Here is a 22,034-nt window from a genome sequence, read left to right on the forward strand (position 1 = left end):
GATAAACCCCGTATTTTTTTTCAAATATCTTTTTAATTTCATCAAGCATAGATTTAGTCATTATTTTACAAAACTGTTGAATTTTCATTGTTTGTTAAATTATGTTTATTAAATTAACAGTTCATCATTGTAAAAAATACAGATAAATAAAATATATATACAAATAAAGTATGTACATGTACAAAATCTCTTTGTCCAGTCATCAATTTCAGTATTAGAAATAGTTATGTTCATTCGATTATTTTTTTTGAAACCAACACGTGTGGCTTGGCATATATGTAATGTTGGATACTTGACTCCCTGCACTTCAAAACGAGGTCTAAGATTCACCAGCAACATGCTCCTTGTTCCCCGGTCTCGTCTAGCCAGCTACAGGGAAAGGGTTTTTTCCTTTACAGCAACACGCAGGCTCTGGAATTCACTTCCTGAAAACCTCAGGGAAATACATAACTTGTTCAGCAGCAACTGAAGACACCTGTTCACACTTGCTTTCCCAACAATTTGAGAATTCCCTCTTTTCAATCTTAACCGGTGCCTTTGAATGGTTTTACATCAGATTTAGTGCGCCTTTATAAATAAGGGAATCAATGTGTGGTGAAGAGGTTTTCAACAAGTGGTTTAATCCCAACGAGGCCTGGTTCTTGATAATTTTACCGAGACGAAGTATCCAAAGCACTAGAGAAGTAGACCAATGAGCAGGATTTCTTTGTGGGAACAAGTATTGTCTGATTTTCTTCACCAGGCCGACATAAAAAGTCTGAATTCAGCCAAAAGTTTGAACAATCTCATCCCTGTCCCACTCCTACTCTTTCCTCACCTACCCTTCCCCACACCCCATTGGATACAATCCTTAATCATCCTCATCTAATGATGGACTGAATGTCACCCTCCTGTTTTCCCCACCCTCCAACTCCCCACACCCCGTTGGTTATAAACACTCCTTACTCATCATCATAATCCTCATCTGATGATGAACTATACCCACTCCCCGTTCTCTTTGATGCTGGCATCACCTGTCGCTCCTGTCAAATCAAAACAATAAAAGATTGTCAGACGTCAAAAGGAGAGAGGAAAATGTACTAAATAATTAGAATTACAATTGTACAAGCACGCATAACACTCTGCAATGGATTTTGCAACACACCCTCTCTCGGACAGCAGCATAGCTTTTAGGAGAGTACAACAATTCGAGATTCAAGAGTGTGTGATTTTGTTATGTCTTCTTCTCTAATGGCAGACATTCGGACAATAGGTGGCAGCAGATATAGATCGTGTAAGTCTTGCGGGGTATTAGACCATTTGTGATGGGCTCTGTGACAATGAGTCACAAGGGGGAAAATTTACTTATTTAGTTTTATACATGGCTGAAAAGAGCATACAGAGCTTCATTTTGACACAGCTTACACACTTATGTGATGTTTAGTTCAAAAGTTATGACCTTTTGAAAAATAGATTATGTCATAATCTGAAAATAACCCAAACTGGGGAAACAGCCCGTTTAGTAAAAACATCACCTAATGATATCTAAGGGATGAAAAAAAAATTGATTTATTCACAATTATCAATCAAAACAAATACAGACCCTAAAGAAGCATAAAACCACTTTTTAAAAATATAAAAAAAAAATATTTTTTGTTCACCCTCCCACCCATCACTCAACAACCTTTAACTGGTAAGTGAGCTTTGCGACAAGCGACTCATTTTTGTAGAGCCCGTCACATTTTTCAAACCAATTTAGTCCCAATGTCAATTGCTTTAATTTGTGTGGTATTTATGATACAAAATGTAATGTCTGAACAGTCATGTCAAGCAATTCCTAGGAAATGCCCCCGGAATGTAAGATCACTAGTTTTATAAACAAAGCTGTCTACTACAGGACTTTATAATACTCAGCACATCAAAAAGTTAGTTATATCACACATGTTAACTGCCTGCTACAGGGGGGAGGGAGGGGGGAGGGGGGTTGGGGGTAATAAGTGGGCACTTTTGCATAATGAAGTCAATTTACAGCATTCTCAAGAGATAGCTGAGGGTATTCTAATTGGTTATTTCAGCGTAATTAATTGTTCACAATTTCTTTGCAAATGAAATAAGGTAGTTGTATGGAAATGTATGCATATGAAAAGTATGCAGTTATGCAAGTAGATTGTGTATCTGATACTTAGTTTGTTTCTTTCAAAGAAACATTTTTTAAGCAGTATTTTTTAGCTTGACAACTTTATGACAGTGGGCCCTGACCGCACGAGCAAGATTCACCAAGGTTTTGAGAGCAGTCAAGGTTTTGAGAGCAGTATGGCAGTATTCTCTGTTCCTTTCACCAATTCTACAATCTTTTATTTGACACACGAACAATACCCATAAACGTGTTTACTATTTTCTCAGAGGTGTATTATGTTAACTATTTTTAGCAGAGTACAATCCTAAAAACAAAAACATAACTTAAAGGGAAGGTACACGTTTGGCGATTACTCAAAACAAATATTATCATAAAAACTTACTTGGTAACGAGTAATGGAGAGCTGTTGATAGTATAAAACATTGTGAGAAACGGCTCCCTCTGAAGTAGCATAGATTTTGAGAAAGAGGTAATTTCTCACTAAAATAATAAGAGACTTCTAGCCAGAACACAAATTCTAACACAAATTCGTTCAACAAAGGTGTTTTTTCTTCGTTGACCTATTGAGCCCAAATTTTCACAGGCTGTTATTTTATGCTTATGTTGGGATACACCAAGTGAGAAGACTGGTCTTTGACAATTACCAAACGTGTACATTCCCTTTAATCTTCTTATTACTTTTCAGGACATGGTAAAAGAAAATTCAGCAAAAGTTCAATTTTACGGAAGAAATTATAGCTATACAGACATGAATGGTCTTTAAAGGGTTAAACAAATCAAGATTAATGTATTACACAGTGAACAATCATTGCTATGCATTATAGTTGGTAGCTTTTGCATCACACTTTGCTGATGATTGAAAAATACACAGTGAGTCAATGAAGATGTTAGTTGTACATAATGTACATGAATTATGCTTTCTCGCAAAAACTGTTGATTACGCAAATCAAGATCAATAAAGATGATTAATATTATCAGCTTTCTTGTCAGACCTCGTGTCCAGCTGCCTCCTTCAGCAAACTCAAGATGCCTTCTTTTCCCTTTAGGAAATAGCAATTTGGAAAGGAATGGTACGGGAGAAAAACAATCATATTTGAATTTAGACCGAATATTTAAAATGTAAAAGAATACATAGTTTGTGTCTTCCTTTTATTATTTACTGGCAAACAAAAAGGAAGAAGGGTAATGAAGAAAAAGCAAACCATGCCTTAAAACAAATAGATTGAAATATCAATACATGTATAGACATGACAGAGTTCTTGCACAATGGTACGGGAGAAAAACAATCAAATTTGAGATTCATATTTTTGAAAAAACAATCGTATTTGAGATGCATATTTTGAAAATGTACAAAGAACTACATAATTTGCATCTTCGTTTTATTTAGTGGCAACGAAGAAAGCAAATCATGTCTTGAAACAAATCGTTGAAATAACATTACTAGATAAGTATTGACCCCTGCACAAAGCACAGTTCACTCTACACGTGCCTAGTTCGCCAAAGTGTTCCTGGTTTGAAGGAATTATTATCTCATCCCTAAAACGACTCAACTCACCCTCATATCAAGAATCTTTTCGCTCAGGATCTTGACGTCCACATTGCGGAGTAGAATCTTCTGCTTTAACTGTTCGATCTCTCTCGTCTGTTCCCTCTTCTGCTTCTCAATGGCCATCATCTCTCTCGCCAACTCCTCCTTGATCCTAAAGTACACAAGAAAGGGGTAGATGGAGGATATAAAAAAAAAACTATTGATAATTTTGCTTTTCATGATTTGTTGATAAAAAAATAGCAAATATAAAATACACAGAAATCTAAAATTAAAGTAAAACAAAATGGCAAGTAAATTTGTTTTGAAAATATATGCAGAAACCATCATTAATCACCAAAAGAGTCAAACAAAAGTAGACACAGAACTCAGGAAACTTCTGAGTACACGGTGCTTATTACACATCGGTGTATAAGAGTACAAAATAAATTATATTCTTTATCCCCAATGAAAACTTTACATCTATTAAAAAGTAGGCAAGACAACACAGACTGAAATATTTACAAAATATGAACAATTATGAATTTGGAGACAAACTTACTTCTGGTACTCTGTGTTGAGGGATTTGCTCATGCGCTGTGTGTCTTTAATTACTTCACGATACGTCATGGCTGGAGGAGTTGGACCAGTTAAGGAAGGTTGCAATTAAGATGTTAAGCTTTGCATTGTGTAATATGCAAACCATAAAATACCAGACCTCGAAATAACCAACGACACCCACAGCAATTGCTGTGGTGCCTTATGCTTTTGCTGTGGTGCCCTCTACAAGGTTCCAATACAAACTTACATTTTCCTCATAGAAGAGCCCCTAACCAGAGGAAAATTAGTGAAAATTTTCACAGATTATTTCACAGTGTTATTTTATGCATAATGTTATGATACACCAAGTGAGAATCGCTTTAAGAGATAGCTTTGGTTCTTCTCGGAATCAAGCATACTCACTTACAGACACTGGACACTATTGGTAATTGTCAAAGACTAGTCTTCACAGTTGGTGTATCTCAACATATGCATAAAATATCAAACCTGTAAAAACTTGAGCTCAATTGGTCGTCGAAGTTGCGAGATAATAATGAAAGAAAAAACATCCTTGTCGTACGAAGTTGGCGCTTTCAGATGCTTGATTTCTGAGGTCTCGAAGTCAAATTAGTGGAAAATTACTTCTTTCTCAAAAACTACATTACTTCAGAGGGAGCCGTTTCTCACAATGTTTTATACTATCAACCTCTCCCCATTACTCGTTACCACCAAAGGTTTTATGCTAATAATTATTTTGAGTAATTACCAATAGTGTCCACTGCCTTTAAGAGATCCCTCTAATTCTTCTCGAAACCAAACAGACTCACTTTAAAGAGTTCACCCAAAAGGATATGGTATATTTGCGACCTCTGTCCTGCGTACATTGCGTCCGATGTGTTCATTCCCTGCTAGATCCTTCATGTAGAGGTAGTGAGCAATGAGAGGACTACGACCCTGGATGTTGAATAACACTCTCTCAAAGTCTGGCCCCGGACCTATCTGATGTGACTGTGTGTCAAAATACAGAAAGAGAAGATCTTGTTATCTGTTGGTTAAAGCAATCGCACAACATCGGTAAACAGTCCAAAGGCCCACACTTCGTGTATCACAACTTATATATAAAATAACAAACCTGTGAAAATTTAGGCTCAATCGATCATCGGAGTCTGGAGAAAATAACGGGAAAACCCACCCTTGTTTCCGCACGTTTCGCCGTGTCTTGACATGTGATTAAAATAAATCCGTTATTCTCGATATCAAGAATGATAATTGTTTCAAGGGAAGTCTTTCACCATTACCTTCTGTAAACCCTGTAAGTTATTTGTAAATCTGTGAACTTTTAATTTTTGTTCTGTTCAGAAAGTGTCCAATGGCTTTAAGTATGGGGAAAACCATGCCATATTATTGTCAGACAGGACTTAGGAGGTCATTGGTTTCAATCCTAAGTAAGCAAAATGCAAAAGTAAGAAAGCTGAGTACAAACTTATAATCAACTGTCAACACAGCAGAGTAATAGCTTGGTTCATACTTCAAGGCCTTGTGTGCCTGGTGTTGTACTCGGCTTTCTGCCGTTTGCATTTCGACTTCAAGGCGTGGGCTACAATTGATTTTTCTTTTTTTCAGGGGCTGTTTTGCCACCTATTCCTGGGACTGAAACAGGGTTACCCCCTTAACAGTACATACGGATGTAGGTTTGGGTTTCATCCATCAGAAGCCTGGCTGGTAGCCCAAATGGACTTTTAAAGTTTTCTGTAATCGGCAGCAGGCTTTTACGGTACAACACAACCATCAAACACGTACCTCGGTCTGCATTGGAGGGATTGCAGGCAAGGCAGCACCAGCTGCAGCATGGAATCGAAGGCTCTTATTCGTCAATTGTGTGGCCTCGCGTGACATGCCTGCCGCCAGAGCGCCCTCGGATGAATTCTCCTCGTCAGAGGGTACGTCAACGCTTATCGAAAAATCAGCTACAGATAAACACCAAAAAACAGGTAAATGGAATTTATTCATGAATGTAAAAATATTACAGGGATGTGATAAACTGTTGAAAAAAAAATCTGAGATCTGGCTGAAACACAAAATCTTGCTGTGTGCACACAATAAAAGATATGCAACTTTCTTATTGCAAACAAAAATAAGGAAATGGCAAATGACACTTAACATTTGTACAGTGTTTTTCAGTTTTCTTTGGCACTGTTTTGAAAAGAAAGAGAGGAAATCAGCTGATCAGCTGAAAAGTTGCATGCCTGCAAATAAGAAGAAGCAGCACCCAATAACCTCCCCCCTCCCCCCCTCCCCCCCCCCCCACCACACACGTGTCATTCATTTGCGCCCATTTATCAATCTTCACATATTCTTTAATAATCTTCATACCTTCTTTATTAATCTTTCCTTCCTTGATGAGAACCACCTTCTTCTTGTCTTCTTCTTTCTCTTTATTCATGCTTTTTGGTTGCAGTCTCTTGACGTCCCAGTGATCCCAAGCATCGGGTCCAGGTTTAATACCTTTAAAATACCGTAAAAGAAATAAGTAAAGTTAATAAAAAGTCAAAAGTGACTGAAATATTAACAGAGGTCATATATAACAAATTAATCAAATCGTTTTATTAGGGCCTTCTGGAAGTAATAACAGATTGTGAAACATGCAAGCATAAAGCTTGTTTACTTAATCTTCTCTTTGGAAAAAAAATTGTTGCATGTTAGAGAGAGCGGTAACCATACGATTTGGTTTTGATAACTGGAGGAGTCCGAAGGGATTTATGTCACATGATGTCCGATTTCTAGCTGTTAGATACTAAACATTGAAGATAAATAGGAGCAATGCCATGGATACACAGACAAGTCAGAACCAAAATGTTGAAACCTATTCTAGCTCGTTTTGGTAGCCAATGTAAATCTTTAAGAATGGTTGTGATGAATTCACAAGTGGGAGTTCTTAAAAACTAAACGTACCATCCCTTTTTATCTAACAAAAAGACCTTTTGCACTTACCAGCTACCCACTCACTGCACAGTGTCGCAATCTTCTGCTTGAACTTTGAGTCAAAGGACTTGTGGGAGTCTATGAACGCCTCCCAATAGCCAGCAAAGACTGACTGGGCCAAGCAGTCTGAATAAACCTACCATTGGTAGAATTATCAAATGGGATATAAGAAAAATAAAATACAAAAAGTGTCTATTGATTCTTAAAGGAACACATTGCCTTGGATCGGTCGAGTTGGTCTTTGAAAAGCGTTTGTAACCGTTTGCTATAAAATGCATATGGTTAGAAAGATGAATTAAAAGTAGAATCACAATGATCCAGACAAATTTGCCTCAAAATTGTGTGGTTTTCCTTTTACTTTGCGAATTAACACGGTCGGCCATTTATGGGAGTCAAAAATTTTACTCCCAAAATGGCCGACCGTGTTAGTCAACGAGGTAAAAAGAAAACCACGCAATTTTGAGTGATACTTGTGTAGATCATTAAATTCTACTTTTAAAATATCTTTCTAATCATATGCATTTTATAACAAACGGTTACAAACGCTTTTCAAAGACCAACTCGACAGATCCAAGGCAACGTGTTCCTTTAATCTAGCCTTTGAGAAAGACTCTGCTAGGGTCAAAACCTCAGGGATTAACTTTGTTTTGTGCATGCAATTCTTAAGCTACTCCGAATTAGTAGATAACAGCAGGACAAGTTCGGTTTCGTTCTTATCAGAACATGGAAAGATTGGTTTACTTTTAGGGAACTTTCAGCAGAATCAGGGAGAGTTTGGCAATGGCAACTCTGAGAGAATATAGCTGTACTGGATTGGTGGTTCTGCCAGAAAACATTCTGTACGCCACGCAACACCAAACACAAAGTATAATGCATGGAGGCAATTAGGTTTAAATTTGCCAAGGTGTAATATTCAGAACAAAAGCAAGATGATTAACTCATATTTATTTGATCGACTTACTGCAAAGAATTTGTCCTTTATTTCAGGGTTGACACTGGTGAAGAGAGCCACAAAGCTATCGGCAATCCGATTGAACAACTTGTTCTGGTCCGAAGACTGTTTCGGCTGCATAAAATTAATAAACAATTTTGAGATACATTGGAAACAGCGTGACACACGGACCTTCAAAGGCAAAATAGCCCAACTCAAAAAAAATTATGGTTTTTTAAAGGCAGTGGCGCTATTGGTAATTACTCAAAATAATTATTGGCATAAAACCTTACTTGGTAACGAGTAATGGAGAGAGGTTGATGGTATAAAACATTGTGAGAAACAGCTCCCTCTGAAGTGACATAGTTTAGGAGAAAGAAGTAATTTTCCACGAATTTGATTTTGAGACCTTTCCCGAAATCAAGCATCTGAAAGCACACAACTTCGTGTGACAAGGGTGTTTTTTTCTTTCATAGTTATCTCGCAACTCCGACGACCGATCAAGCTCAAATTTTCACAGGTTTGTTATTTTATGCATATGTTGAGATACCCAAAGTGAAAAGACTGGTCTTTGACAATTACAAATAGTGTCCACTGTCTTTAAACAAGACCATTTCTAGATAAAATTAGGGTACCTTTTCAATTTCAAAGTATCAAAGACCTACTTTGTATGGATGTGAATAATAATACCCCTTTTCTCAAAAACTACGTTACTTCAGAGGGAGCCATTTCCCAGTCACAATGTTTTTTACTTTCAAAAGCTCTTCATTAGAAAGATCTTCGTTACCAAGTACATGTAATTTTTTGTGCTAACAATTATTTTGAGTAATTACCAGTGGTGTCCAAGGCCTGTAAGTGAACAAATTTCAACAGGAATAACAATGGGTGCATTCGTTTAGCTTCCCTGGGTCGACCCCGGTGTGTGGCGTTTTTTTTTTCCAGGACGAACGTGGGTAATAATCTGCACACGTTCGTCCTGGAAAAAACAACCGCCACACACCCGGGTCGACCAGGGGAAGCTAAACGAACGCACCCTATACAAACTCAGATTGACTCTCACCTGATATTCTTGTAGGAAGAACCACCAGAACGTGTCTTGCATGACGGCCACTGAAGCCTCCGACAGAAACAGCTTCTTCCAGAACTTATTGAAACCAGTCTGCAGAAAAGTTATCCACAACAAAATTATTGTCTTTTATAATAATAATATAATAATAATAACGAAAACTTATATAGCGCCAAAGTCCGCCTAAAAGACACTCAAGGCGCTTCACATAGATACAATTTAAGAAAAAGAAAAAAAAAGGCTAAAAAGAACTAATCTACGTAATTAATCATTAATTAACAAACCAAAAAAAATTATTTAAAAAAAATAAAAATAAAAAATAAAAAAAATTCAAAGGTTTAACGCACTGGTTATCAAATTTACCTATTTACCCTTAGTCTGTATTCCCCATTCATGTATTTCCACTTCACTGCTTATGTTTCACTTAGTTACCCGTTCATGTTTGTTGTGTTGTCATTTAGCCTTCGAGAAAGACTCTGCTATGGTCGAAACATCAGGCCATTAACTATTTTTTGTATTTACCCTTTTGTTACAAAATTTGTGTGACATAATAATAACCACTAGGTGCTTGAATTGTCGACAACTCTTGTGTAAAGCACACATTTTGAACAGCAAGAATTTGTTCATGAAGCAAATTTAGGTCTAGGTCCTCTAGACTTTAGTCGGGCTCTTAAGTTTCCAAACTCAGCCCTTATCAGACCATGATATTAATCTTAGACTTTGACCTTCAGGTTTTACTAAAAACTTATTTCAGCATTTTTACGTACTCTTTTTAGTCTCAATCTCAGTATTTGACTTTAAGTCTCTTCTGCTTAGCCGAACTAAGACTTGGACTTTCAGATGTTAGTCATGGATTCTCAGCATAAATTTTAATCAAAAACTTCAGATTCCAGTCCTAACTCTTAAGTGTTTCAGTCTTTGTGTTTGACCTCAGGTCTCATTTACCCAGCCTTGGTCTTGGATTTTTCAAATCTTATTCTTGGACTCTGATCCTAAGGCTTTTATCTTAGTTTTTATTAGACCCCCCAATTCTTCTCAAAGGTTCAGCATTTGTATTTGGACTTCGTCTAGACTCCAACCAGATATATTATATCTACTTACATTGAAGTCTTGAGCCTTTGTGATCCTATCCAGTATCTGTGGTGCCTCCAGTCCATGAGGCAACTCTGTTAGTTCACTCCTACTAAACCCTGGGAAGGTGGTTGTCTATCAACGAAAACAGAAATGAATATTAAAAATACAATTGTATTTGCTTTTATTTAATTCATTTCACATCCAACAGTGCAAACGACAATTACAGGTTGGTGAAAAGGAAACAAGAATAAAGGCACTGGAACCTATTAGTAATTACTCAAAATAATGGTTAGCATAAAACCTTACTTTACTTGGTAGCGAGTAATGGGGAGAGGTTGATGGTACAAAACATTCTGAGAAACGGCTCCCTCTGAAGTGATGTAGTTTTCAAGAAAGAAGAAATTTCCCACAAATTTAATTTCGAGACCTCAGATTTAGAATTTGAGGTCTCGAAATCAAGCATCTGAATAAGCACACAACTTTGTGTGACAAGGGTGTTTTTTCTATCATTATTATCTCGTAACTTTGCTGACCAATTGAGCTAAAATTTTCACAGGTTTGCTATTTTATGCATATGTTGAGATACACCAAGTAAAGACTGGTCTTTGACAATTACCAAAGGTGTACAGTGTCTTTAATCACAAAGCTTTCTTCAACATGTTCAATGAGAAACTACAAAGAAACATTGAGACTAATATTTTATAATGATTCCCTACCTCTACACTCCTGGCTTTGCTACCAAGGATCAGCGCTCTAAGCTCATAGGTCTTATCCTTACGTTGACGCTGACTGGCCTTCACTGCATTGGACTCCAATGCCTTCTCCATCACTATGAAATCAAGTAAACTATAGTCAGAACCTGACTGGGTACATGTATGCTGTGTTGGGTGTTAGAAATCCTAAATGGAGGAATATGATTAAGGTTTAAGATGTATTTATTTAAAATTTTACTACCTTGTTCCAGTCTTTAAATATTTTGGGATGAACAAACAAAAACCGACTAGATAGAATTTCAACTTGCATCGCCTGGACTCTGTCAGCTATCTAGCACTAACGAAGCGAACACAATTGTGCTTTAGAAACAGAATAGCAGTTGCAAGTTCAAGTCCCATTCTTGTCATTTGTTCCTTTTCACTCCAAAATGTAATAAAAGCGACTAAATAAGTTTCCATTGTTGTAAATACTTGATATTTAGATTTTTGTTCGAGGTTATCTGGTTATATAAGTTAGGTTTGAATCTTAACAATGACAAGGTGGGAAGTGTACAAAATGACAACTACACTGTAGTGTATGGGCAAAAAAAATTGCGTTAAATATTTTTCTGATCAGGTCGAAATGTCAGGTCATTAACAAATTGTTTTCCTTCTAGTTTTTGTAACATTTGTTTATCCTGGCTCAGGCCTAAACCTTGTTGCCAAGACTAACTATAAATATGTCCAGTACAGGAATCTGTACATATGTTGTGCTTGAAATATAATACTTGGTGCTTTAATGAAATAAAGTTAGCATGCTGTTTAAATGTGTACTTGTTAATGGTGCTGTGCAGGAATGAATGTGCAAATCAAAATGTGCAAGACAGAAAGAATTAACAAAAGAAAGTTCGGTCATTTATAAGTAATTTATATGTGCATTAATTATTTTCATGAATTTTTTTTTTAAATATCATATCATAGTTATGATCATTTTTTTCAGGCCTGATACTTCACTCTCGTAAAAAGCAAGGCATTTTTTTTTCTCAGGGAAGGGCATCTCAATGAGGTAAAACCAAATGGATTGTTTTGAGGGGCATCAGGCAATGACCAGGGGCATAGAGGCGATTGCCTTTGTTAATATTAATAATAATAAACGTATTTATAGCGCGCCTTTTCCAAAGGATACAAAGCAACAATTATTTTTACTGCAAGGTGAGTGGGACAAAGATTTGAAATTATGAGACCCACTCCTTAGCACACCATCTAGGTTTACATGCTGCTACGGCGCATACAGCAGCCACAGCCAGGAACACTGGAGCGGACCCCTTCTCTTTTCGATATTAAGTGCATGCACTGGGTTCTTTTGCATGTGTTACACAACACATAGGACCAATGGCTTAACGTCCCATCCGAAGGACGAAGCAATGGTTAAGTGTCTTGCTTAAGGACACAAGTGTCACGGCTGGGGATTCGAACCCACACTCTGCGGATCAGAAACACCTGAGTTTGAATTCGGTGCTCTTAACCACTCGGCCACGACACTTCCATATTATGAAGTATCAGACCTGTACTCTTTTAAGGGAGATGGGGCAGGTAAAAAATTTCAGTCAGTGAAACCACAAACCGTTGTTTCCTAAAATTGTCATAAACGCTGCATCTGGAATGACAAGGTTTTTAGATCATTCGGATAAATACAAATAGTGAACAGTGCTATAATAATTATTAAGCAGGAACAAATTTCAAAAGACTGGACAACACATTAGGTTAGACTGAAAGTAAGAAAGGAGATTTGCAAAGCAAGAAAAATAACAGTTAATTTGTAAGATTATTAGTTTTATTTGCCCTCTATTGACAAACATACAAAGCACATGTACCAGTTTTCTTCTGCCAACAAAATCAGTAAAAGATAGTTGGGTTTTAAATCTGACCTAGTTTACTGCAAAAAGGTGATCTAAAATGTCTCTTTTCAGAATTCACACACGCCAGTCTTCGGTTTTAAAAAGCAATATGGGTCGTTGCCACACAGGTCAACTTCAAAATTGCTCCAGAATGTGTGCTGTAGAATTTATCTGCAGAATTTGTTCTACAGAATTCGCACTCCAGAATTTGTGCAGCAGAAATGGTGCTGCAGAAACTGTTTTCATAAAGTGGAGAAATTGCTCTATAAAATTCGTACTGCAGAATTTTTTTCTACAGAATTTGGGCAGCAGAAATTGTTTTGCAAAATGTCCAGAAATCAATATGCAGAATTCATACTGCAAAAAAATAATTCTACAAAATTTGTGTAGCAGAAATTGTTCTGCACAAAATGTTTTGCAAAATGCTTGTGGTGCTTTATATATAACTCAGTGACAGGCATAATTAGTTTCATATTTGCGACGATTGAATAACATCATTTGAAACCAATTGTTTGTTTTGCTCAAACATCAATACTTCTCATGCAAATGTGCAAGTGATATTAGCATATCATACCTTCTTTGTACACCACAGGGCCTGATTAATTTGCATAGAGGAATGTATAGCAAAGGAAGATATTAGCATACACCATCAAATATTAAAGAAGCAGCCATTTGTGCAATTTATTTAAGGCAAGTTTACAGCGAATTCGGCTGAATTTCATAGAACTGTTTAAGTAAAAATATTTGATCTGGCAAGTAAGATCGAGCAGGAAACCATGCCATAAATGATGTATATTATGACACAAAATGTGGAAAATTTTGGATGGCAACCTTTTTGGAGAGCATAATTTTGTTTTGCTTAGCTTTTTTTGTGTGCTTAAGCAGCTCTATGAAATTGTGCTCTAGGGTCCAAGGGTCCGTTAGGTGTAAATGTGTGACGTACCCATCGCAAAAAACAGGCAGCTCACGCAAATAAGTGAAATATAATTAAAATCAAAAACAACCCATACATCAGCCATAATATAATGTCAACGGTGTAGTGGCATCTTAACAAACTTCATGTCGTTTCATGTTCACTACAATCTACATGTACTTAGGTGTTTTTTCAAAACTCTTATTCTCATCTATTTGATGAACAAGTCTCAGTTTTGAGTTTGGGTCCTTAAAGGCAGTGGACACTATTGGTAATTACTCAAAATAATTATTAGCATAAAACCTTTCTTGATTATGAGTAATGGGGAGAGGTTGGTGGTATAAAAAATTATGAGAAACAGCTCCCTCTGAAGTGCCATAGTATTCGAGAAAGAAGTAATTTTTGACGAGTTTGATTTCGAGACCTCAGGTTTAGAACTTGAGGTCTCGAAATCAAGCATCTAAACGCACACTTCGTGTAACAAGGGTGTTTTCTTCTTTCATTATTATCTCGCAAGTTTGATGACCGATTGAGCTCAAATTTTCACGGGTTTGTTATTTTATGCTTATGTTGAGATACACCAACTGTAAAGGCTAGTCTGTGACAATTACCAAGTGTACACTGCCTTTAAACTGGGAAGGCTTTGACAGCAAAAGTGATGTGGCCGGTTCCTGGCAATGAATGATGAGCTTGTAACAATAATCCGTCTTTGAACTTCAGCCCTTACCTGAGCTCGGGGAGTGAAAGAGATTATTCTGCATTCGGTACGACATCTGCTCGGAGGTGACTATCTGAGTAGCATAGACGTCTAGATTCTGCTTGAGATCTTCAAGTTTGGACCCCAGGTTGTCCAGCATGTACATCGGAAGAGCTTTGGGAAGGTTAAGGAGTAATTATAATAATAATAATAATAAAGGGTTCTTATATAACGCTTTATCATACCCTAGAGTATATCAAATCACAGAACTCGAGAGTATAACAGTGCTAACACACATCGGTGTATATTGGTAAAAAAAACAAAATGAATATTTCTGACATCAAAATGGGGAGCAAAAAACCTCCATTCTTCTGATTCTTATTCCAAAGGATACGTGCATGTTCACGCAACGATTCTAAGATGTCATCACGATCTCCAAGAAGATTCTTCTCCGACGTGACATCAAACTCACACTCTTCACCCTCAATCCTGGGCCAATCATCCTGTCAAAAGTTCAGCAAAATTAAGTTTGACAAAAACTGTACAATAATTTGGGGTAGAACAATAACAAATTGAGTACTCAGTAGGACTCGAACCTGTGACCTCCGGCTTATATAAACTGAGTTATTTTGAGAGTCCAAAACTCAATCTCTAAAACAGTTAAAACTCTCATGACATCAATGACCGATTGAGCTTAAAGGAACACGTTGCCTTGGATCGGTCGAGTTGGTCTTTGAAAAGCGTTTGTAAGCGTTTGTTATAAAATGCATATGGGTAGAAAGGTGTTGTAAAAGTAGAATACAATGATCCACACAAACATGCCTCGAAAATGCACGGTTTTCCTTTTACCTCGTCGAGTAACACGGTCGGCCATTTATGGGAGTCAAATCTGCAGATTTCGAGACCTCAGATTTAGAATTTAAGGTCTCGAAATCAAGCATCTGAAAGCACACAACTTCGTGTGACAAGGGTAATTTTTTTTTTCATTATTATCTCGCAACTTCGACGACCGATCGAGCTCAAATTTTCACAGGTTTATTATTTTATGCATATGTTGAGATACACCCACTGTGAAGACAAGTCTTTGACAATTACCAATAGTGTCCACTGTCTTTAACAGCCATGTACACTAAATATTATATGGAAGAAGTATTGGCTCTTAGAAGAATAGGTTTTTTGAGAGCTGCAATGTTCTAATTGTTTATTTACCCGCTTGAGATTCTGTGTCTCCAGCCATGACTCCAGCGTATCAGCAGGCCTTGCTCTGTCTACTTTGCTGCTTGTTATGCTACCCGCCAAGGAGGCTGGACTCCTGCATCCGGCCTCCATCATCTCCATCATCAAATCGATACCGAAAATCACTCTACATAAGATCTTGAATTGGTTACAGTGCATCCAAGACTGTAACACCACCCTTGAAAATATAAGGTTTTTTTGTCAAGACCCATCAATAATTTTGGAAAATTTTCTGGGATAACTTTCCGTATGGCGCCACCACTTTTTCACTCATTTTTACAAAAAGGGATATATCAATCAGGTAAATTAAATACTATATTATTTTATTTCGAATGAAAAAGTGGTGGCGCCATACGGAAACTTTTCCATTTTCTGTATGACAGTAGGCCTATGGCACCACCACTTTTTCATTTGATATGAAATAATATAGTATCCAATTTACTTCACAATGAGATATCCCTTTATGTTTTTGTAAAAATTAGTGAAAAAGTGGTGGCGCCATACGGAAAGTTATCCAAATAAGTTCCTATATTATTTCATATCGAATGAAAAAGTGGTGGCACCATACGGAAACTCCTCCTCCCGACGGCCGCCAGGCCGGCTTGTGCGGCCGTCTGATTTGTCGCGGGAGGAGGGTTACGTTATTATCGTTATTATCGCAACTAACTAATTACTAACTGCATGATGACACTGACAGTGGTCACTGTCCGTCAGTCAGTTCTCAGTGACTCGACGTCAACAGAAAACAATACAATACACACCACCATCGGTTACCAAAACATTCCTGCCCATTCCTGACGTATTTATTAACACAATGATTTGTTTTTTAAGTTCACTGAAAAGTAACCTACCATTTTTTCGATGAATTTTTAAAACGAAAACTGCACACCGCTGCGGAGTTTTTTCTTCGTCGTCAAGAACGCTTTTTTATGCACGACTGGTACCTGTAAGTTTAAAGGCATAAGAGTTTGCAAACTAAACCGAAATAAAGGTACCCGACTCCTTCCAACTTTTCACGACGACTATTCTATATTCAGTTCGCACCGACGGCTTTTGTATGACCTTAAATAATATTTACAATAAATATTTTATTTAAAGGAACACGTTGCCTTGGATCGGACGAGTTGGTCAAAACAAAAGCGTTTGTAACCGTTTTTTATAAAATGCATATGGTTGAAAAGATGTTTTAAAAGTAGAATACAATGATCCACACAAGTTTGCCTCGAAATTGCGTGATTTTCCTTCTACTGTGCGAACTAACATGGTCGGCCATTTATGGGAGTCAAAATTTTGACCCCCATAAATGGCCGACGTGTTAGTCGACGAGGTAAAAGGAAAACCACGCAATTTCGAGGCATGTTTGTGTGGATCATTGTATTCTACTTTTACAACATCTTTCTACCCATATGCATTTTATAAAAAACGGTTACAAACGTTTTTCAAAGACCAACTCGACCGATGCGAGGCAACGTGTTCCTTTAATTAACAAAATAATGAAAAAAGACATACACTTTGTAAAAATTACATGACTTTGTTGTATTTATTATCCCATGCCAAACACACAACAAAACCTATTTACAAATACTGAGCATTAATTTATAGCTTTTTTTCGGATTGCGATTCACAAAAGATTTACATCAATTTAGTATTGACACTTTCTTTTCAAACTTATTTAAAAAAAAAAAGGAAAGACAACAACAAAAATATTACCTTTGCTAAATTTTATGAAGTACATTTTATGTAAAAGTTTGGAAGATGAAAAAATTCTAGCACCCAAGTATAATTAGGAAGATACAACAATTAAATGAACAACTGTGGTTGGTGTTAAAACAATGTTGAGAAAAAAAAAAGGAAGAAATAATTTTCTTGTTTATTTGGGAAATTAAAATTAAAATCTATAAACCCAATGACACACTAATTTATTCTGTCGTGTTAACTGATGCCCTCGTTGTTCACTGCCAGGGTGGACCAATAGTTCCCTACAGTAATAGAAACAATAGACTCATTTGTCCCTTTTCTTGCACTTCAAGTGTCCCAAACAATAGACCGATCCATTAGGCTCCGCCCACGACGCACTTGTGAGCAAGAATACGTGCGCCTCTCCAATGCCACTCTGCACAACTCTGCCGCGTGCGCCAAGCATACGAAGCATGTCGGACCTTAATTTGTCTGACTTTTGGTTGCACAATAGGTTGTGATCGGTCAATACAAAATGGGGCGGGGCTTAATGGATCGGTCTATTGTGCAGATGAGTGCAAAGAATATATAAGTTTGTTTTAAACCTTCCTTTCAAACAAAAAGAATCTTTAAAATATTCATTGAATCATACAGTTTTTCAAACATTTACATATCTTTCTTTTGAGCAGTGATGCATTTTCCAGGCCAATTCTTGAAAAAAAGAAAACCAAACAATTGTACCTAAGCTTGATTTTTTTTTTTTTTGAAGGGGAAATAGCACAAAGGTGCCTTCTCTTTTGTTAAAGCCATTATACACTTTCGGAACAGAAAAATAATGCAATAATGCATAATGCATTATGCAATTGTGTCCGCCCGGACACATTTGCATATGCAGTTGTGTCCACTCCCACGCAAAACCATCCTTGCAGTAAATTAAACGCCCTTTGTCGACGGAACACATTCGCTATTTTTTTTACAAGCTAAGTGCATGTCATGAATGACATGGGAAATGTTCGGCCGTTGGGTATTCGCTGCTATCATAAAAAACATGATTATTCCTTGCTGCATATACGTAGGTTCATTGCATGCACGCTCGCTTTTGCGCGCACGGTCATGTAAATGTCCGCCGGACGGTTTTTGCATAACCCCAGACACGATTGCATATGCAAAAGTGTCCAGAGCGGACATTATTGCATGGCGGACACAATTGCATCTGACACAGGTGTATCACAATTTTCCAATAGGATTCGAAATTGTAACACTAAAGTAAGAACAAAAAATTAAAGTAAAACAAAAACTTAGTGTAATTTTAGTTAATTAAGTCTTTCTGAGTAAATGGCAAGTAATTATTTCTAATCTATAGTATTTTTTTTAAAAGCAAAACACAGATGTACAAAAATAGAACCATTAAATTTCTTACAACAAACGACAACTGTTTCATTTCTGAAACAGTGTTTGACAAACTTTACCCATCTAATTTAAGTAATTTTATACAGATTATACATTTCACAAACTACATATAATTTTATGACCTTTTTGGAATCCAATTGCATGTTTTGTATGCTTCTGTTGGACTGAAGAACGCGTTGAATGAGTTCAACAGATTGAGTGTTGAATTCTAATAACGGTCTTGGATTTTGTTAGAGTGAGGAAGGATCCTTGTAAATCACTTACTTTGTAAAGTATCAATTTGGGTCTTGGAAAATTCACGAAAACAGATTAGCAGAAAGCGATTTTCATATATAAAAGTTTTATGAGACAAAAGAATTAGCTGTTGCAGACTTGTTACCAACCAAAATGACCAATGGTATAAGTTTTTATAAGTAGATACAATCCCACCATCTAGTTAAAAAAAAAATTGTTTTTAAACAAACTGCAATATATTGATCAGAAAAGCTGCTCATGGTAAAACAAAAATAATAATAATAATAATACCTGTAATAATTTTCAACAACATTACGAGAAGAATTAACTGATCAGTGATTTGCCACAATAAACCTTCCAAATCTCTGGTGTACAGGAACATTTTGTGCAAATGATTTGTTCCAACGTTCACTGCTTTAGCGATCAAAGAAGACAAAATTGTGCACTTTAACTTGAATAGATATTCCAATGCCAGAGACTTGCATAGTATATAATGTACGTAGTCCTCCAACAGCCAAAGCACCAGTCAATGGAACTCAGCGATCATCTTACTTTGAAGTCTAATTTTGCACTATTTATCAGAACCATTACTTTGATGCTTTAATCAACCAGTCCATTAAAAACTGAACAAATGCCCGGTTTACTAGTGAATGTTAATAGCCATATAATTATAATAATCTAACTACACCATTTCTTATACTCTTATGCAAAATATACACATTTCTAACATCCTAACATTTAACGAACGATTTCTTCATTTGGGACCAAACTTTACAATAAATACACTGAAAATATTATGTCTTGCACAGACAACGATAATTCATGGCTTTTTTTAAAAAAAATGGTTAAACATTACTAACATGAACTTAAAAGGCCATGATTTTTAAAAATTGTTTGGTTCAGTTCAAAGTTTTCAAACTACTGTAAAAACTAAAGGAGCTTCATTGCAGAGTAGTCTAGTATGCTAAAACACAGTTCTCAAAGCCAGTTGATAACAGTGTGTGTACGTTTGAATTGCAGTAACGACATTTATTTTCTTGAACAAAATACTTTTTAGTAGAATATTTGATCTGCCCTTGAGATAAGGAACTATCAGCAGAAGTTACATGTAAGTTATGGTTAAGTAGATCACGTAATAATACATGTACTAATACTTTAGCAGCCAGAAAGAAAACACTGCATTGTTATTCATTTTAGGCCAATCTGCAAGTTAGCCCTACAATCCCGGCCAAAATGCTTGGGCCACCCTTTCCTAACGTTGTTTACAAAAATTCCCTGTGCACTTCCCATTCACATTCAAAACATTTGTCCCCCGCCCGCCGCCCCCCGCTCATTTTTGACTGTAACTCAGAACACAATCGGCAATTGGAACTGTAACTCAGAACACAATCGGCAATTGGAACCAACATTGAAAGGGGGCAGGGGGGCCCAACGAGATATGGCCGGGATTGTAGGTACCAGTGCTCCGTAAGACCTAAGCATCAGTGTGTTCTGTACAAACTTTTAATTTGTTCATATGCCTTAAATTTCTATTAGGAATCTTAACTTTGCATTTGAAAACAAAAAAATCATGAAAGGCATTGGACATCTCATTTTACTCTGCTATTTAAATTTAACAATAAAAATATACATATTTACCCTTGATACTTTCTACGCTTCTGGCCAAATTTAAGTAACAGATACATTAAAAAAAAATCACTTCAAAAATGATTTTAAAGTATTCAGGTGGATTATTTAAATGGAAAGCACTGAAAAACAGTAGAAACACACAAAAAAGAGATAAAAACTACAAACAAAACTGTGAAACATTAAAGAAGAAAAGGATTCTGAAGAAAAAAAAGATAAAAACTACAAACAAAACTGTGAAACATTAAAGAAGAAAAAGGATTCTGAAGAAAAAATTACAAACAAATTTTCCAATCGGAAATGCAGGGTGGGGTGGCAGACTTACAAGGTAAATTATTATATATTTCTAAAACCAAGGATGCCTCCTGAGTTGGCTTAATCACTTTAGCTCGCAAGCCTGAGTAAACCTAGTAAACAAGGTTAGGTTGCTTGCTATGTGAACCAAGTGTCCATAAGCTTGATCTCGAGGCCTAAAAATTCTAAATCTGAGGTCTCGAAATCAAGTTCGTGGAAAATTACTCCTTGAAAACTACGTTACTTCAGAGGGAGCCGTTCATCACAATGTTTTAAACTACCAACAGCTCCCCATTACTCGTACGGTTTTATGCTCATAATTACTTTGAGTAATTACCAATAGTGTCCACTGCCTTTAAGTGCGTAGTTTAATTAAGGGTTAAAAAACCAAATATCGAGATAATGAACCTTTGAACGCCGATCAAAAATGTTGTTTTCTTCGGCCATTATGAGTGCTCAGCACCATGTTCTAAGTAGTAACCCCCCGAAATACTCAAATTGATTCCCTTGCATCTCCGTGTAAACAACACTCAAGTCTGCGAAATCTCAGAGTGAAGCTTCCAAACTTGTCCGACACTAGAAATCTGTTTCCATCTTCTTTGTATCAGTCAGTAGTTGCCGCTTCAAATCTTCTAACCTCCGCTGAATGGACGAGAAAGTAGGCCGTTTCGTCGGGTTCAGCTCCCAGCATTTGAGCATGACATCAAAGATACTGTCTGGACAGTCATCCGGGGGTTGCATTCTGCTGCCGTCCTCCACAAAAACTATGACGTTATCAGCGGGCTGGTGGGATGAAGAATGACAAGAGTATACATGTTTGGTTTGTGGTAACACCATGTGTGTGTCTATACGCCAGGTAGATTTTGTTCTTTAGAGAACTGCCTTGCAATAAATTATACTACTCTGCGTGTGTGTCTAATGCCAGGTTTATTTTTTATTTTTTAGACATGTTAGAGAACTGCCTTGCAATAAATTCTACTACCGCGGAGTAGATTTTCGGGAGACTTGTTATCTCTGAAAAGAACTGTCCTGCTTTAAACTACTACATTGTACCTGGTGCGTAAGGTAGAAAATCAGCTTAACCTTACAGAGTGTTGTTATTTACTTTACAACCAAGGAGTGA

At 36.8% G+C, this 22,034-nt stretch overlaps 2 protein-coding genes across 5 annotated transcripts in view; both read right to left on the bottom strand.

Annotated features, from left to right (window-relative positions):
• Nucleotides 1-86: 86 nt before the first annotated feature.
• LOC139941604 (protein FAM227B-like) lies at nt 87-16,583 on the bottom strand. Of its 4 annotated transcripts, none has more exons than XM_071938182.1 (17): nt 16,522-16,583; nt 15,644-15,848; nt 14,829-14,937; nt 14,465-14,608; nt 13,399-13,419; nt 10,951-11,063; nt 10,262-10,366; nt 9,155-9,253; nt 8,125-8,229; nt 7,173-7,299; nt 6,555-6,686; nt 5,982-6,148; nt 5,035-5,189; nt 4,204-4,281; nt 3,672-3,816; nt 3,109-3,156; nt 87-1,022 (listed from the first exon to the last, which is right to left on the bottom strand). In XM_071938182.1, the coding sequence occupies exons 2-17, from the start codon at nt 15,827-15,829 to the stop codon at nt 942-944; spliced, it is 1,815 nt and encodes a 604-aa protein (XP_071794283.1). In that variant the 5' UTR covers nt 15,830-15,848; nt 16,522-16,583; the 3' UTR covers nt 87-941. The 4 variants fall into 4 exon arrangements, with proteins under 4 accessions (XP_071794283.1, XP_071794280.1, XP_071794281.1 ...); XM_071938179.1 differs by lacking the exon at nt 16,522-16,583 and adding an exon at nt 16,349-16,368 and having other exon boundaries at nt 88-1,022; XM_071938180.1 differs by lacking the exons at nt 13,399-13,419; nt 16,522-16,583 and adding an exon at nt 16,349-16,368 and having other exon boundaries at nt 92-1,022.
• A 604-nt stretch (nt 16,584-17,187) lies between these two features.
• The window catches only part of LOC139941857 (tyrosine-protein kinase CSK-like), a 28,111-nt gene continuing 23,264 nt past the window's right edge, over nt 17,188-22,034 (bottom strand). Inside the window, exon 12 of the mRNA XM_071938489.1 lies at nt 17,188-21,694. Within this exon, the coding sequence (XP_071794590.1) occupies nt 21,488-21,694 (207 nt within the window). The 3' untranslated portion in view covers nt 17,188-21,487. The remainder of the gene's footprint in view (nt 21,695-22,034) is intronic.

This window comes from Asterias amurensis, chromosome 9, assembly GCF_032118995.1.
Source record: "Asterias amurensis chromosome 9, ASM3211899v1".
In the NCBI taxonomy this organism is placed as follows: Eukaryota; Metazoa; Echinodermata; class Asteroidea; order Forcipulatida; family Asteriidae; genus Asterias; species Asterias amurensis.